Here is a 16,347-nt window from a genome sequence, read left to right on the forward strand (position 1 = left end):
ATCCTGCCCCAGCTTCTCTATGTAGCTCTTCATGGGCCTCAGGGATGAAATGATGTGTGCCCTGAGAGACCCATTTTAGCAGGTATACTGTACTGACCGAGACATGCGCAGTATTTCTGCAAAATTTAATGGATTGTCTTTGTAATGTTGTTAGGGTATCGCAGTTGAACTATGCCCCTCACATGCACAACCCAGACATCCATCTACAAAGTGCTGAGTTTTTAAACTACATTCTTTAGCTGAATCATCGCTCAGCCCCCTCCTCCTGTCATCAGAAGCCTGGTGGGGTGGCAAGAGGGCTGACCTGCATACTGCAGCATTCATGTAAACACAAAGGTGTGCTTGCATGAACACTATTAAATTAAATAAGTTCAAGTGTAATAATGTAGTTTAGCAGTGGCACCTTGGGCTCACAGGTGGCAGGGCTACACCCGGGAGCCCCTGAAAAGGAGCCACCCCTGCATTTCTCCATCCAAATGCTAGCATTGCATAATCCTAAGTGCACTTTATCTCAATGTCTTAAGCATTATTACCAGTCAATATGTGGCGGCAAAATAACATGAACAGCACTACTCTGGTTCGCACACATGATAGGAAAACACTAGGGACAGGTTACATGTCAAACGCATCCTTTTATCCACCCAAGCACTCTCACAGAGTAGTATGCTAGCCATCCGTAATCGTGTCTTGGCACTTCATTAGGGGTAAGAAGCACTACATAAAGTAACTACATTACAATACAATATTATGTTCACTGTACTAAGGGCCTGATTTAGATCTTGGGAGGCGGGTTACTCCATCACAATGGTGAAAGACATCCTGTCCACCATAATATAAATCCAAGTATATCTTATGGGATTTATATTTCGGCAAACGGAATATCCGTCACTGTTGTTATGGAGTAACCTGTCCGCCAAGATTTAAATCAGTCCCTTAGTGCTTGTTACTGTAAGTCTGACGAAACGCAGTTATAATTTTTATGGCCTGCATATTGTATTTATACTCATGTTACACTGCTGGTCAATGTCCACATAGAAATTATCCCTACAAAATAGAATCAGACCCAACAAAAATGCATGATATATTGGTGTTAAATAAACTCCCTAAATATTCCCTTAGTTCTTTGTGGAGTAATCTCTAGTCATGTGTGGTGTGACTGTCACTTTGAAAGGTATTTTACCCCTGTTTAATGTTAGTTCTATTCTTTTAAAGACATCTACTACAATGTAGAGTGAGAGAAACCTTCGGAGAAACATTATTCCATTGTGTTGGTTCATCCTGAATCCCCAAATGACACTTAAGGGAGTTGTATGAGCCCCTTGATGAGCCTTTGTGGCGTTAGTGGTGCATACAAAGCAGTGTGTAGCTCTCAGTGGTATCAGTGGTATCAGTGGCACCACCTAAAATGTATTCTACAATTGAAGACTTTAGAGTCTGGTTGTCCTTGAAGAACTATTTGATTAACACAGGTTTATGTTCTAGATCAGCACCACCAGGAGCGACGAAGTATCGCATTCACGGATGCACTGGAGCGAAAATCAAAGTTGCCAATCAACCTAAGAATCGGAAAACCCCAAAAGGTGCCAAGAAGTGGCCTCTGAACAGAAAGACTCTAGTATCAGTAACCACCATCCATCCCAGCTCAGAGATCAATGACATCCAAGTAAGTGGATTGATTGGTGTGAATGAGGTTGCAAGTGAATGACTGATCAAGCAAACGATGAACTAAGTGAATAAGCCACTGAATTAGCAAGTAAGCAATCAAACAAGTGAGTGATGGAGAGAAATGCCAAGTAAGCTAATGAGTGAGTGTGAGTGATAGAGTGAGGCCCTGATTCACAAAGAGCCTCCGTACACGAGGCGGCGGCCACTCAGTCATGGCGGGATCTCCGCACTTGTTGTGGGATCTCCACAATATGAAACTGCATTGCAGAGATCCCCCCATGAGTGTGGACTCCCGCCACGATTGAGGAGCCTCTGCCATGAATGTGAGGCTCTTTGTGAATCTGGCAAGAGTGAATAATTGAGCAAGCTAAGGAACCATGGGGCATATTATCAAGAGAATTATCGCCGCTTTAGCGGCCGTTTTCAGCCGAAAAGCGGCGATAATTTGATCGCAGTATCAACAAGGGCACGCTAACGCGTGTTTCCTTGAGTGAGAAGCCCTTTAAACTCCACTATGCATGTCAGCGATGAATATCGCTAATGACATGCAAAATAGGCGTTCCCTTACATTTCTCCCTTGAAATCTGCACTGACATGGCAGCGCAATATTATCAAGCCTCAAGCACACCCGTGATGCGATAAAATAAACCGCGCTAACCGCGGTTATCGCGGGTTTGTAATGCCTGGTCAGAAACTGACTTTTAGCCATACTTTTAATGGCAGGTGGATTGTACGGCTGAGGCAATGGGGCATATCATCAAGGAAACGCGCTAAATATCGCATTTCCCGCTTAGCGCGATTCTGTTTCAAGCCGCTATCGCAGGATTTAATCGCTGTAGAGATATGCCTTGATAATAATGCGATATCTCGGCGATTAAATCCGGCGATACCCGGCGTTAAACAGAATCGCGCTAAGCGGGTAATGCGATATTTAGCGCGTTTCCTTGATAATATGCCTCCATGGGAGTGCCATGTAAATGAGTGAGTGTTTGAGTCAAGGATGCAGCACCTGACTGAACAATTGAAGGAAAGAATCTCAATGGTAGAGTGAAAGAATGAGCCCAAATTATGAACTGGTTCACTTCATTGAGTGAACTTTGGCAAATTCAAGGTGTGCAGGTGTGTGTTGACTGCTAATAATGCCAAAATGCCAGCACTGAGGCTTGACGTCATCAACAGCTTTCTAACATTTCACACTGGTTGCCATCACCTCATTCCAGCGTAGCTGGATGAGGGTGGTGTTCATACTCCATGTTAATACAGTCATTTATATCTTCACTGAGACAAAATGACTGCCAATCCTGGTGATTTGTTCTACAAAAAACTGTTGAAAATTCATCTACATTTACCCACAAAGAGAGAGGGAAAATTTACCACACTTTTCATATCCTTTTTTTCTGCTTTGAAGATCATAAATGTTGGCCAGTATGAGGGAGCTGTGAATCATAATACAAAGTGGTCCACTTGCTTTATCACCCCAGGACATTTTAGTACCTAATAATTTTGACTGCTGTTAACAACTCTTCTTTTGAATGTGGTTGTGTCTAATTTGATCGCAAAACTCATATGATGCATAGTCAACATTTTCCCAAGATCTTCAGTTCAGAATTAAAATATAAAACCTTAAACAAAAAAAGTTCCAACAAATCAGACATTTCACTTAAACATCGTCTCCCTTCATTTTGAGTGCATCTAAACCTTCGTAAGGAGGAGAATTTGAACATTAAGAACGTCTGAAATCAAGTGGTGACGCGGCGGCGGCGTATAAAATGCAGCCAATTTACAACGTGACGCATCTAGGGAGATGCATCACGTTATAAAATCCTGCATCACATTATACCTGCGTCAGGTATAATGTATGCAGGGTGGGCGTTCCCACGCAGGAAAGCCTCGTAAAAGTGACGCAGTGAAATCTACAAGATTCCACTGAGCCATGTCTAGGACGCCACTGCTTCAAAACCTAACGCCTGCTTGAAGCAGGTGTGAGGAATGACACAGTGTAGTGAGAATAGGCCTCAACATGCATTGCTGGAGTTGCGTCGTGCTTACAACACAACTCCAACAATGCGTGACTTTTGCGCCAACAGATGTGTCAGAATTTCTGACGCATCTGTCAATCCTTGCGCCATGGTGCACCGTATTGTAAATACGGCGCATCCTTGGTGGTGCAAGGGTTTCCCAGGCTGGCGCAGGGAAACTGATGCATCTCTATAGATGTGTCAGTTTCTTGTAAATCTGGGGTTATTTCATCCGGTGAAATACCACCAAGCCACAACTATGACTCTATTGGGCCGGAACAATTGAGTCCGAATATTCAGTTGACTCGATAGTTTCAAGCCCTAAGACACAGAGCCTGCTACTTTAGGTGCAGGGGCAGGGGACAGCAGCCTGACTTTTTTTCTACCAAATCACAGGAAAACTGTCTGTTAAAGCATCCATTAACTCTGGGTCCAAACAGATGTCCCCCATTTCGGTGTACCTGACGGTACTAGGGTGTGGAGATGCCAGACAGTAAGACAGATTACGGCCCCCTACTGTCCCTATACCACATTCCAGCCAACACATAATGAGGGCCTGAGTATATATGCAGGGAATATAACATACCACCTCTCATCAACGCTGAGGCTTGATTCCAAGGAGTGAAGAAATATAAAGTTTCCCTCAATGAAACATAACTATGTGACATTATTTGTATTGTGGATGTGTGAACACATAGCTTGGTGAGGAAAAAAATGTGTAATATTAGAGCATTCATTGAACTGTGTCGAACCAATGGTTGAAAGGAGGTGGATTAAAAAGGATTTATGAAAAAAGAAAAAAGCTTGAGCAGAGGCTTGCCATACTGAGAGGACGGGCCTCTGTTATTCATTTTCGTAAGAACTGGGACAGGGAATGATGTTTACACTGGGGCGGCTCCTCCGCTATGGCAGAGGAACATCGCCCCACTGCTTTGAGCAGTGTGAGGAAAGGAAACACAAAATGATAATAACTTTTTGTTATTATCATTTTATGTTTCCTTCGGTTTCTTCCTTTGCGGGCGGTAGGCGGGGCTGCTCTGTTCATGCGGAGCAGGGCAGGAGAGGAGTGGTTTGCCCACTCCTAAAAGTGCGCAGTGACTGTTTAGTCGCCGCCCAAAACCAGTCATGCGCACTTTACCCCTTCTCCATGCAGGCTGCATTACAGCCTGTATACAGAACCAGCCGAGGCTCCCATTTCCTGGTGAAGCGCCCCACCAGGACGCTCAAAACCAATCACAAGGCTGCATTACAGCGTTGTGATTGGTCAGGGGAGCCATGCTGCTGTTCCTGGCTTTCTGACCCACACCACGAGGAGAGAGAAGGCGCAAGGAGCAGAGACGTGGTGGCGGGAACAGCAGTAAGGTAAGTTTGTGCCTGTGGCACACTCTCCCCCCGCCCCCGCTCCCTCCACCCGCAAGTCATGCCGGCCACTACTGAGAACATGTTATCCAATATGTACTTTACTAGTGAGAGAAGCTTCTTGTGATCTCTTATGTGTTTAAGTATAGTTATATAGCTAAGAAGGCTAACTAGCCTTAGATTGTGTCTAGGTATCAGTTGAGAACTGAGCACAGTATGGAACAGCCCTGCCGAGCCCCATCATGATGTGCTCTTCCAGTCTATTTTGTTTCTTTGAATTCTGGGACTTGTAGACATGTTCATTCCATTATAAACAGAACTGTAAGTCCCAGAATTCAACGAAAAAATTGGACACGAGCAGAACATCACATATGGACCTGGGAAATTTTGTAGCTATGATGGAATGTGTGTTGTTTGTTTTCTCTGGGATCCATTAGAGGCCAGTAAAGTGAATGCTGGGTTCCAAATCTGTCATTCACTGTTACATCATCTCAGCACTGGGAATAAACAGTTGTAGTTGTGTTCCACTGTTGTGACTTCACAGGGCATTTGAGACCACACTGACTCAGCTATTAAAGAGCTCTTTATTTTGATGAAGGGCACAGAGCACAGCATCTGGCTGGGAGGGGGAGGGAAGGGGCAGACGGCAACAGACGAGGAGCCATGTGATACTTAGGATGCGCTGTCCCTGTTTGCACCATGGTGCACCTTCTATGAGGTCTTCTAGGCACAAACTGGGACCATATGCCTTATTCCATATTATGCGCTGTCCTCTGAGCAACTGAGATAGCACATTAGTGAAAGGCAGTGCAGTTATTTGAAGCAGCCTCTCTGTCTTCCACTGTGCAGTCGACAACAGGCCTTCAGTACATGGGGGGGGGGGGAGGGGTGGTGGTGTTATATTCCATTGCAGGCAGGAGCAGTGAGTGCACCTGCCTGTAGAGGGGTGTCTAGGGATCCATTGTATCCCGTTTCTCCCCTTTTAGAGGGCACCATTGGGGCCTACTGAATGTGCTTTCTCTGACATCCGCATTGCTTATGTGCCCATAATACTGGGATGGTTGAGAGCCAATGTGTTCACCTCCTTTGCATGGGACAACGTCATCGCTCTGTTTGTATCGGCACAAGAAACTGCACAGTGCTCCAGTGGTGGAGAATATGGACGTGCAAACCCAATGCACCCTCGGGGCGCTGTATGCACTACAGCCCAAGGTATCCCTTTTTATATATTTGGGCAGATTGAAGCAAAGATGATGTAGTTGGGTAGGTGGCAGGGCACCTGAGCCAAATTTACTAACCCTTCATGCAAAACAACACAGCAAGGAAACTTGCTGCCCTGCGTTGTGCGAAAGGCACGATATTTAATAAGATATGTGTTAAAATCTGCAAACAAGACAATAATAAAAGTAAATGTATTGGCAGCAGCACACTACAGAGGACCTGAACTAAGCAAGTCCCTTGGAAATAATGCTGGACACAGAGAAGATTCTATAGCATCACTCTGGGGACAATAGACCAATACAATCTTAAAAGTAAACACCATGTAGCACACGTAATGCACATGTAACACATTTTCCCCCTTAACAACAGAGATAACAGTAAAGGAAAAATTGTAATCATTATACTTTGCTTGCAGACGCCTGGTCTTGCGACTCTCTTTTACTCTGTATGCCACAAACTCAAACTCACAAGAATGATCCATACCGGTGGGCTCAAATGACAACTCAGGACTTTGCTCATCCTGAACACTTCCACTCCTGCACTTGACTCACCCTTCTGCTGCACCAATGGAAGTTATGCCCCTTCCTGCTGTGTTCAGTCTGCCCCTGTTTGTAAACTGTTGACCTGATCTGTTCAGAATGATCTTGTCTCTCTTTCTATTCCTCTACTGGTGTACAGACTGCATGTGTGTCTTTACACTGCTATCCCGATATATGCAGTCTGCTTTTTGCCCCTTTTTACACTGCTGTTCTGTTGTGTACAGTCAGCTTGTCTCTCTTTAGATGGCTTGTGTGCACAGTCTGATCCTTACTAGCTTTATGCTGCTGCCCTGGTGTGTAAAGTCTGTTCTGGCATTTTTGGTACAGCTGTCGATACGTATACAGTCTTGCCATCTGACCAATCTGGGAGGCCAGTATAGGGATGTGGCCTAACAGCCAGAGCTGCCAACTTAGGAACTGGGGAACGAAGTTCGAGTCTCTAGCTCATTCTAGTTCTCTTCTGAACTCACGTCTCTTTATGTTCCTTTTGGTATCTGTGCTATTTTTCTTTGTAAAGTTCTGATGCACAAGTACCTAGGTTTTTAACACTTTCTCTTTCAGTTTACTATGCGGCACTTGTCAATTTTTTGCATTTCCTTATCAAAGTCTCAATGTTACAGCGCGCACTTGGCTGTACCTCACACAGCCTTGCAACTGTCACTGTGAGTGCCACACAATGCCTGGCAGCAGAGTGCGCTTATTGACTCTGCTACTCTGTGTGCACATCTTTCCCTCCTGTTACCTGTATTGTGTGCTACAAGACGAAATGGCTTTATCTTAAAAAATACACCAAATACTGCATTTAAACGTTGTGTGCCTAGAATAGCATGCATTTGAGTCCACAAACAAGCATAAAGCCAGCACTGTTTTACTGCATGAGTTTAAGGTACAAAAAAAGAAAAGTTGTGTGAAGAGGGGCGCCAACAAAGATTGTGGCACTGGACGCCACCAACTCTAGGGAGAAAGCGGGAGCCTGCAAGAGTGCATTTGAGGGGCATGAGTGAGGTGGATACTACTCTGCCTTGGTATTTGGCATGTTGAATTTAATAGCTCTAACCATGGGCTTCTGAGCAGCTCTTTAGGCACCAGCACTCATTATTTTACAAATTAAGCACTGACTTCGAGTAAATGACTTGGCTCATGAAAGCCCCTTCAGGAGTCACATGGTGAGACGACAAGTGGATCAGTGTGGATAAAGAATTGCGTACTTAGGAGGCAAACCACTCCTCCCCTGCCCTGATTCGTGAGCAGAGCAGCCCCGCGCACCCGCAAAGCAGCACAAACATAAAATGATAATCACTGAAAGTTATTATCATTTTATGCTTCTCTTAGTCACACTGCTTAAAAGCAGTGGGGCGACGCTCCTCCGCCATAGCAGAGGGGACGCCCCTGCTCACCTGACCTGGAGTCTAGGGTACATTTAGGAGACAGACATAGAAGGCAGAGGCAGTGAACTGTACTCCATGTCCTCCAGGTCCCGTGTGACTCTGGAGGGTCAGTGCATGCCAAACCATACTCTCTACGTAATTGTGACAGAGCCAGGGCTGGACTGGGAACCGAAACCAGCCCTGGGAACTGCTCAGCCGGCCCCCCTAGGTGAGCTAAGAGGGTGCAGCCGAACTGTTTGCAAGGGCCGGTTTCTGCCGATTTTGTTACGGGGGCGATATTGCAGGCCCCTGGTAACAAAAACGGCCCCCAGGGGCCCAAAACCTGCCCCCACCCTGGCGGCCTACCGGGGAAGCACCCGGTGCCCGCTACGGCCAGTCCAGCCCTGGACGGAGCAGGTTCACCAGTAGGCTCCGCATCTGTGTCTGTAGGTACTGAGCCACACTGATGGTGTAGTGGTCAGAACAGCAGATGTAGCTTTGGAGTGCAGCTCCTCCTGAGCAGGACCTCGCCTATACTTTTATTTCCTTGTAGGATGTGCCTGGATCCCTAAGCATTTGGGCGCCATATTGAAAGGGAGTTTTATTCAGCGCGAACTTGACCCGAATCGGGTATCAGAGCACATTACATAGCACCAGTTGTGTAACATGAGGAGACATTCATTTTTTGTTAGGCACGAGGAGATTAAGTGATTTGCCCAGAATCACAGGATGTTCAGCGTCGTTGCCGAGACTCGAACCCAGTTCCCCAGATTCAACGACGACCGCCCTAGCCGTTAGGCAAACTCCTCTCTTTTGTTTTTTATTTACCATTACTCAGCTCCTGCAGAGGAGTCTGCATTCAGCTGTGGGGGTTGCTGGACCCCGGTTCCAAGCTTGCATTCATTTGCCCACCTATTTTCTTGCCTTCTTGGTAACTGCCTCCTTTAAGGGACGCCTATATCATGCTCAACTCAGTGCGTCCGCGCAGCGGGCGTGCCACAGACGCAACAGAGGCAAGCCCGTCTGCTCTCATCCGCGCCCGGATCGCGCCAAATGACAGGGATGCCGACAGGGTGTTGTGGTAAATTACCGTGCTGCATTCTGCTGTGAACATAGAAAGAGGAAAATGCCTCTCAGGATTGTTTTTGGGCAGGAAGGTATCCGTTCCTGTACAAAAACAATCCTGCTTGCAATGCAGTCACCCTTGCACCACAGGGCAAGGGGGCTTGCATTGGACCTAGGCAGCCAAAAGTGCACCAGCACAAGAAGAGGACAGGAATGCACTGAATGATATTAAATATGGCACATTCCTGCCCTTTCACGCAGTGCAGTAAGGTGGCTTGCTTCGATGCGCTGCATGAAAGTACAATAAATATGCCTCATGGTACATAGCCATCTCTGTTTTCGAAGTTGATCGTAGAATGGAAACCCTTGAATTAAGAATGAGCTCTGACAAGTGCTATCCCATAACTGGATAAACTTTCTTTAGTCCAGGCAATGGTATACTTACCCATCTAATTTAAACATTACAATATGCTCCTGCTCTTCAACGTAGGCTGCGCCCAAATTCTGTGTCGATAAGTTCCTTATCATTATTTCTAATTATTTCATGTTTTATGATAAATATATATTTGTTTGTGTCATAAACTTTCAACATTTCTACAACTTTAGTTGTAGTAATTAACAACCTTATTTTCGCTCATTATTTTTTGCTTTATTTCATCAAAATTCATAGGGGCATATATATTGAATACAAGGAACTATCGCCGACATAACGGCACTTTATCATAGCCAAAGTTGCGATAAACGTATTGCCCCAATCACAAGCTGGTGTTAACAGCCCACAGCACCAGTTTACCCGCGATAGCAGCCGCAAAAAACATCGCCACGGATGACCCCCGCAACTATCGCTAATGAGATGCAGAGTAGGCGTTCCCATGCCAAAAGCCGCAACAACACCACTCCACAACATTCACAACGACCAGCCAGAACTGCGATAACAACACAAAACAGGCGATAAGGCGCGTTAGCAGCAGGAAAATAACACCTGCTCTGACTTGGTGCGAAGTCGGACCCCAGCCTGTACCACAAAAGGGAGCACAGCCCACAGCCACATCGGCAGGGCAGCAGATGCCATGGAGCCACTGGTCATGTGGCCCAGACATGACACCCACCTCAGGACCCCATACAGCACCCGGAACCCCCCCCAACCCCCCAGGACCACCACCTTGGCAGCGCTCACAAAGACAGCGGACCCCCAGGAAACGCACCAGCCTCATAGACCCAACACCTGACAATGTCATTGCCCAATTCAGGCTCAAAAGGACAACCATCGCACACATCATGCCCAACAACGCCCAACAGGCCAATGGCACCAACACAGCAGACAACCAACATCCCACCCCACACAAAGCTGCTGGCTGTGCTGCACCTGTTGGCCCCTGGTACCCCCAACCAACACCCGCCACAGTCAGAGGAGTCACACAGCCAGCCACATACAAGCCCCTCACACCTGTCCTGGACATCACCACAGCCTGGTACCCCAGTCCCCATACGTCAAACATAACGCGCAGGATCCGGTGGAGACCAAGCAAGGACCATATGCCATAGCTGGATGCACGCACGTGTTGGGGGCAATCCACAGCACACGTCATACCTGCATCCCCTGTCGACACAGCACACACTCACCGCAACAGAAAGCACAGGTCTCACATCAATGTGCAGGCAACAACCGAACACCATGGAACCTCCACCAATCTCGCCTCCAAATACCCAGCCACTGTGCACGATTCCTCCATCCTCCAACAGTCCATCAACAACCAGCGTCCCCAGGATGGCACCAAGGGAATTGCACAGCCCCTTGGCATGTTCCAAATGAACACCCCACTCACCTCAACTTCACAACCATGCAACTCACAACTCTGGCAATGCACACGTCACAAAAACAAAACCAACATGCAAAACAACATGCCCACCCACCAGACATGACAGGACAACTCACAATGGAAACCTGGGCAAGCCGTGAACATGAGCCATCAACGGCATGGCACCTCAGCCACACAATAGCCGATTGTGGGAAGAATTGGCAACCAGGCATGTGTCAAGGATGCAGGAGAACCATGATTGGGAAACTACACAATGCCAAGAGTGGCGGAGATGTGCTGGACAGACCGCAGTATGCAGAACACACCCATATCCGTGGGGACATACACCTCTGGTGTATGGAGTGTAGTGGGCAATGGACGCAACCATGTCACCCTGGCCACTGGAGGATTTTGTGGAAATGTTGCCTGTTACGTCCCCCCGTAAGCGTGAGCGGAGTGGGATGGCCCGGCATACACCAGGCCAGCGTATGGGTGTGAATAAAAAGCACGTAGGCCTGGGCGTGGTTTTCTTCCAGAAAGCCCAACGTCTCTGCCAGGGTGGCGCGGCTCACCGTGCCACGAGGCCGACGCCGTCCTCCTGATCGGAGTTGCCTGCGATCCTGTGTGCATACGGTACCCCGGCCCGCTCGACCCTGAACCCGTCAGGCCTGTCCCTGCGCAGCCAGGCCACGCTGATCACCTGCCAACCCCAGCGTGTGTCACGGAGGGCCCACCATGTGCAGGTGCAAGCTCCAAATCCGAGGCCCATGACCTTGGCAGCCTCCTCAGACCATCACAGGCTCCACGACAGAGGCCCGATTTAGTCCCTTCTCATTGACGTACTCTACTGCCGCCTCCGGCCTACACCATGGTCAAGTAGGTCACACATTTGGAACTGAGTCTTGATTACACCATGGCAGTGAACATTATTTAAGGCAGAGTTCATGTCACTATACTCCCTTCGATGTGGTGCCACCAAGTCTGTGCATAGCATTAAAACCACACGTGTCTGTGGGCCTACGCGGATTACCGCCCTCGGCCTACGCTGCGCACGAGTAGGTCACAGAATTGAAACTGAACATCGATAATTAAAAGGCAGAATACATCTCCTTGCACGCAAGGAGAGGTGTATGAGATTGACGCATTACAGTCCGGAGGGAACAGGATCATCGTTACAGAGGTGATCAAACTATACCGACAACTGCCCTGGTGTCACTAACTCTGTGGAAAGCCAACAACAGGTGGGTGTGGGCCACTGCTGACCGCTGCCTCCGGCGTACACTGCGGTACAGTAGGTCACAGAGTCTTGATTTAGCAATGGCAGAGTTCATATCAGTGTACCGGCATCATCGCAGACTACATCCCCTCTCAGCACGGTGCCACTAAGTCTGCTACCCGACATTCATGGACACTGTCTGGTCGTACATTGGTGGCGTCTGAGTCTATGGACTAGGGGCTAGTGTTCATCCTCATGTGGCTGATACCAAATTGGTGGTGAAAACGAGGCTGGCGCTTTTCACTCCTCCATTTGCTGCTGCCTGATAACATCAGACCTTCCGCATCATGGCCTGGAGGACACCCTCCTCTGTCCTCCGCAAGCCTACGCCACATTCACGTTGGACATCGATGAGTACCCGCTCACTGCGCGTGGACCTACCTCAGTGCACCACAAGTCACCATCCCGTGGCAGGGTGCCTGTGCCGGCCGCTGTGCATACAGGGCCACAAACTCTGTGCTGGTCAAGTCTGGGACCCCTTCTTCTGAGATATTGGTGGCCTCTGAGGCGATGGCCCTAGGGTCATCTACGCCATGTGTCTGTGGCCCTGCTCTGTCCGCTGCCTCCGGCCTCAACTGTGGGCCACCAGGGCTCACACATCAAATCGAGGCCTGACCGACCCGGACTTCGCATCACCGCAGGAGGCACACGCCATCACCGTCTGGACCACCTCCAACCGCCATCTGCTAGAGTCGAAACGGTAGTCGTGATGGACTTACGAAGTTGCTCACACCTGTCGTGCATGCCATCATCAGTCGGATACCCTGCTCAGCACTCCAGGTGGCACTGACTCAGTGCACCGCAAGCCATCGTCCGTTACTGATTGAGTTTTGTGTTGTTGTGAGGTTGCGCAGCATTGTCACCTCAAGCAGTGTGGGAGACCTGGGACGTTGATGAGGAAGATGATGCAGGTCTAACACACCCCACTGCATCTGCATCAGGAATGTCTCAAAGGGACACAATCCGAGACTTTTTGTTCACATGGGCGCGCTCAGCTGTGGTGCCCCTACCTCAGTGCACTGCAACTCATGGACACTTCTGTTTGCATGTTGTGTTGCCTCTGGCCTTTCTCCGGCTCCCTCTATGTTGCTCAGCAGTTGACTCTGTCATGCAGGTGTTTTCAGTTTCCGTTGCACGGTTGTCCAATGTTCAAGTGGTTGCCAGCACCAAGCACTCCATGTGGGCTGGCTTGCACTCACCCCACACACATCCAGCACAGGCGTCACTGTACATGTGGCCCTGCAAATAAAGGGGCCCGGGTGCACATGCCAGTAGCCAGTACAATATAATGTCTACGTGTGTCCCTGTGGTCTTGTTGTATGCATGAGGGCCCTGGGCCCTACAACATTACATTGTGCTGTGTACATCGGATGCAGACATGTCACCGCAGGCAGCGGGTTGGAGCTTGGATATGTAGCTTTGTCGTCACCCACTCAATATGTAAGGGGAGTAGCCGGGGGTGTCATACACAGGGCCAACGTGTGTGTGTGACTGCTATTTGTGCGCCCCTGGGCATGGTTCTGTACTGTGAATGTGCATCTGCATGTGTCTCTATGGCAGTGTGGGTCTACTTTGTGAGGTGTGGGTGGTCCCTGAGGGTGATAGACACCAACGTATGTGTTCTAGTTGGTCTTCCATGGGTTCAGCACCCACCCACACCTGTTGGGCCACCTCCTTTTGGCGTACTGACACTAGGCATTGGGGTGCCATGTGTGGGTGGGTGAAGTGTCGTGAGCCAGCTGTGTTTGCAGGTGCTTCCTGCTGTGTGGTCTGTTGCAGGCTCCGTGTTCTCTTCTGAGTAGCTTGTCTGCCCTGGTCCTGGCGGTGGGTTGCGGGGGATATCCATGGGCTGTTGTAGGGCATCGGTGTCGACGGTGTGGTGGTCCTCTCCGGCATCACAGATGTGTTGTCTTCTGTGCTCTGCTGGAGGTGTTGTGTGCCCCTCTGCAATGTGAAGGGGAGATGCATGTAGACATTGTGTTGACATGTATGTTGGCGCATTGTTCTGGTTTACATGCAGACTGTATGGCAATGTACATTGTGACTGTTTGTGAGGTGCTGGATTCTTCTGCAGGACAGTGTACATTTGGACTACATGATGGATGTGAGGTCGTATGAGTACATTTCCATACCACAGTTTCCAGCTCTGTCATATGTAGTAGGCATGTTTCTGTACATGTGCGGAGCCAGTTGTGTCCTCTGTTCTGCAGTGTCGGCTATGCGCATTGTACCACGTTGTCATCAATGTGGGTGTGCTGTTCTGGCTATGTGTGTGTGCTGCAGTGTGCCAAGGGGATGACGGACATGATCCTGGGTAATTGTGGGTGTACAGTATGCTACACCTCGTTGTACCTGTGTGCCATTGTGCCCATCTCCCCCCGTCCCCCCAGTCCCTGTTCGTTACTCGCCTGTTGATGGTGTCAGGTCCTCTCGAGCTGTGTCCATACTCCCTACTTTTTGCACCGTCTCCACACTGATGACTGTGGCCTCGGTTTCCTCCAGCTCCTCCTGTGTTGATGGACTGCCACCTCCTGTCGCCGTTGCTGCCTTCCTGTTGGCAGTGGGTTTGTGCCTGGTTTCGGTTGTCACGTCATGCCGGCGCCTCTTGGCCTCCTCGATTGGCCTCCTCTGCACTCCGACTGCATTCCAGGTGGTCTGCTTGTGGGTCAGTTCCTGGTAGTGTTCTGTCACCTCCGTGACGCTGGTCATGTTTTCCTGTGGTCTGCACCCCGTCTTCCAATCCCTCTTCTCCTTGGCCTTCCCCGACCCCGTTGTTCCTTGCTGGTGGTCTGTGGGGGTTGTGGGGTTCATGTTGGCCTCTGCGCTGGGTCAGTTTGCATCCATGTTGCTACGTGCTTTGGCTTGTTTCTGGTGTGTTGTTTCTGTGTTTTTGGTGGTGCATTTGCCAGCCAGACGCGTGGTATTTGCAGGCCTGTGGCTGGCTTTCGCGACTTTTTGTACTGCGATTAGCCTTGTCACATTTTTTTTGCGTTCGCGTTTCGCATTTTTGCGGCGGCGTTGGATTTTGCACGACCATTTGGCACGTTATCTGGTGACTATCGCATGCTACCGCTGCATTGTGAATACTTGGTTGGCACGGCGTAATTTTCCCGTGTTGGGCTGCGATGTTGGAAGTTGCATTAGGCTGCTCTTGCGGTAGTTATCACACGTTCTTGTGAATATACCCCAAAGTTTGTGCACTGATGCTTGAATAGAAAGCTCAATACATTTCAGAGATTTCCAATTCCATCTACTTCTCTAACTTATTCTATGAATGGGTTATTAGTAAACATTTTTCTGACAACCTTCTCATCCTAAACAATGAGAAGTTTCTAAATGAAGCATATCTATCTTAAAAAGAAAAAAAAACACAAACCGAAATAAGACAAACGGGATCACTAGCATCTTATTCAGTTCCTTCTGTTTCTATCTTAATTAGTGTGTGGTTCCTCCATATGGTAGTGGTGACCTGGTGTGGTGTTCGATCCAAGTTTCTGACTGAGTGCCTCCCTACCATTTTTAGTTACATTTATTCTTTCATACTACCTTCCAGAATAAACTGAAAGAATGCTAACAAATTCTATGGTCCTTGGGTCCTTCTAATTAGTTTATTAACTGCCCTCCGTGTTCCTGTAGTCCTGTTTCTTTTTCTATTGGAATTACTTCCACGTTCTATACAGTTCAAGTCTTTTTTCCATCATTCTTCGCTCTACCCATTATCAGTAATAGCTGCATTTTATTTTCGCTGTTGTCTTATTTCTTGAGGTGTCTTGTTAACAGAGATTTCTAAGCATTTGATCTTATGTGACTTTTATGTTTGTCTCATATCAGCTCAACGGGTCTCCCCATCGGTCCAATAATACAGTCTGCAAGGGCATTTGATACTATATGCCACAAATGTTGAATCACAAGCAGGGCACCAGCAGTTTTTTTTAAGGGGGTCTCGAAACGGGTCCCTATCGTGCTCTGTTTTGTGCCCTGGCACAGGCGGTCCGTTTTTTTTTATTCCGGACTGCAGTGACAGCAGGCACATCGATG

General features: G+C 48.3%; 1 protein-coding gene across 1 annotated transcript in view; it reads left to right on the forward strand.

Annotated features, from left to right (window-relative positions):
- Window positions 1-16,347, forward strand: part of LOC146867924 (protein-arginine deiminase type-3-like) — a 121,723-nt gene that overhangs the window by 43,034 nt on the left and 62,342 nt on the right. Inside the window, exon 2 of the mRNA XM_085615136.1 lies at window positions 1,483-1,663. Within this exon, the coding sequence (XP_085471262.1) occupies window positions 1,483-1,663 (181 nt within the window). The remainder of the gene's footprint in view (window positions 1-1,482; window positions 1,664-16,347) is intronic.

Source organism: Triturus cristatus, chromosome 1_2 (assembly GCF_964204655.1).
Source record: "Triturus cristatus chromosome 1_2, aTriCri1.1, whole genome shotgun sequence".
NCBI classification, from domain to species: Eukaryota; Metazoa; Chordata; class Amphibia; order Caudata; family Salamandridae; genus Triturus; species Triturus cristatus.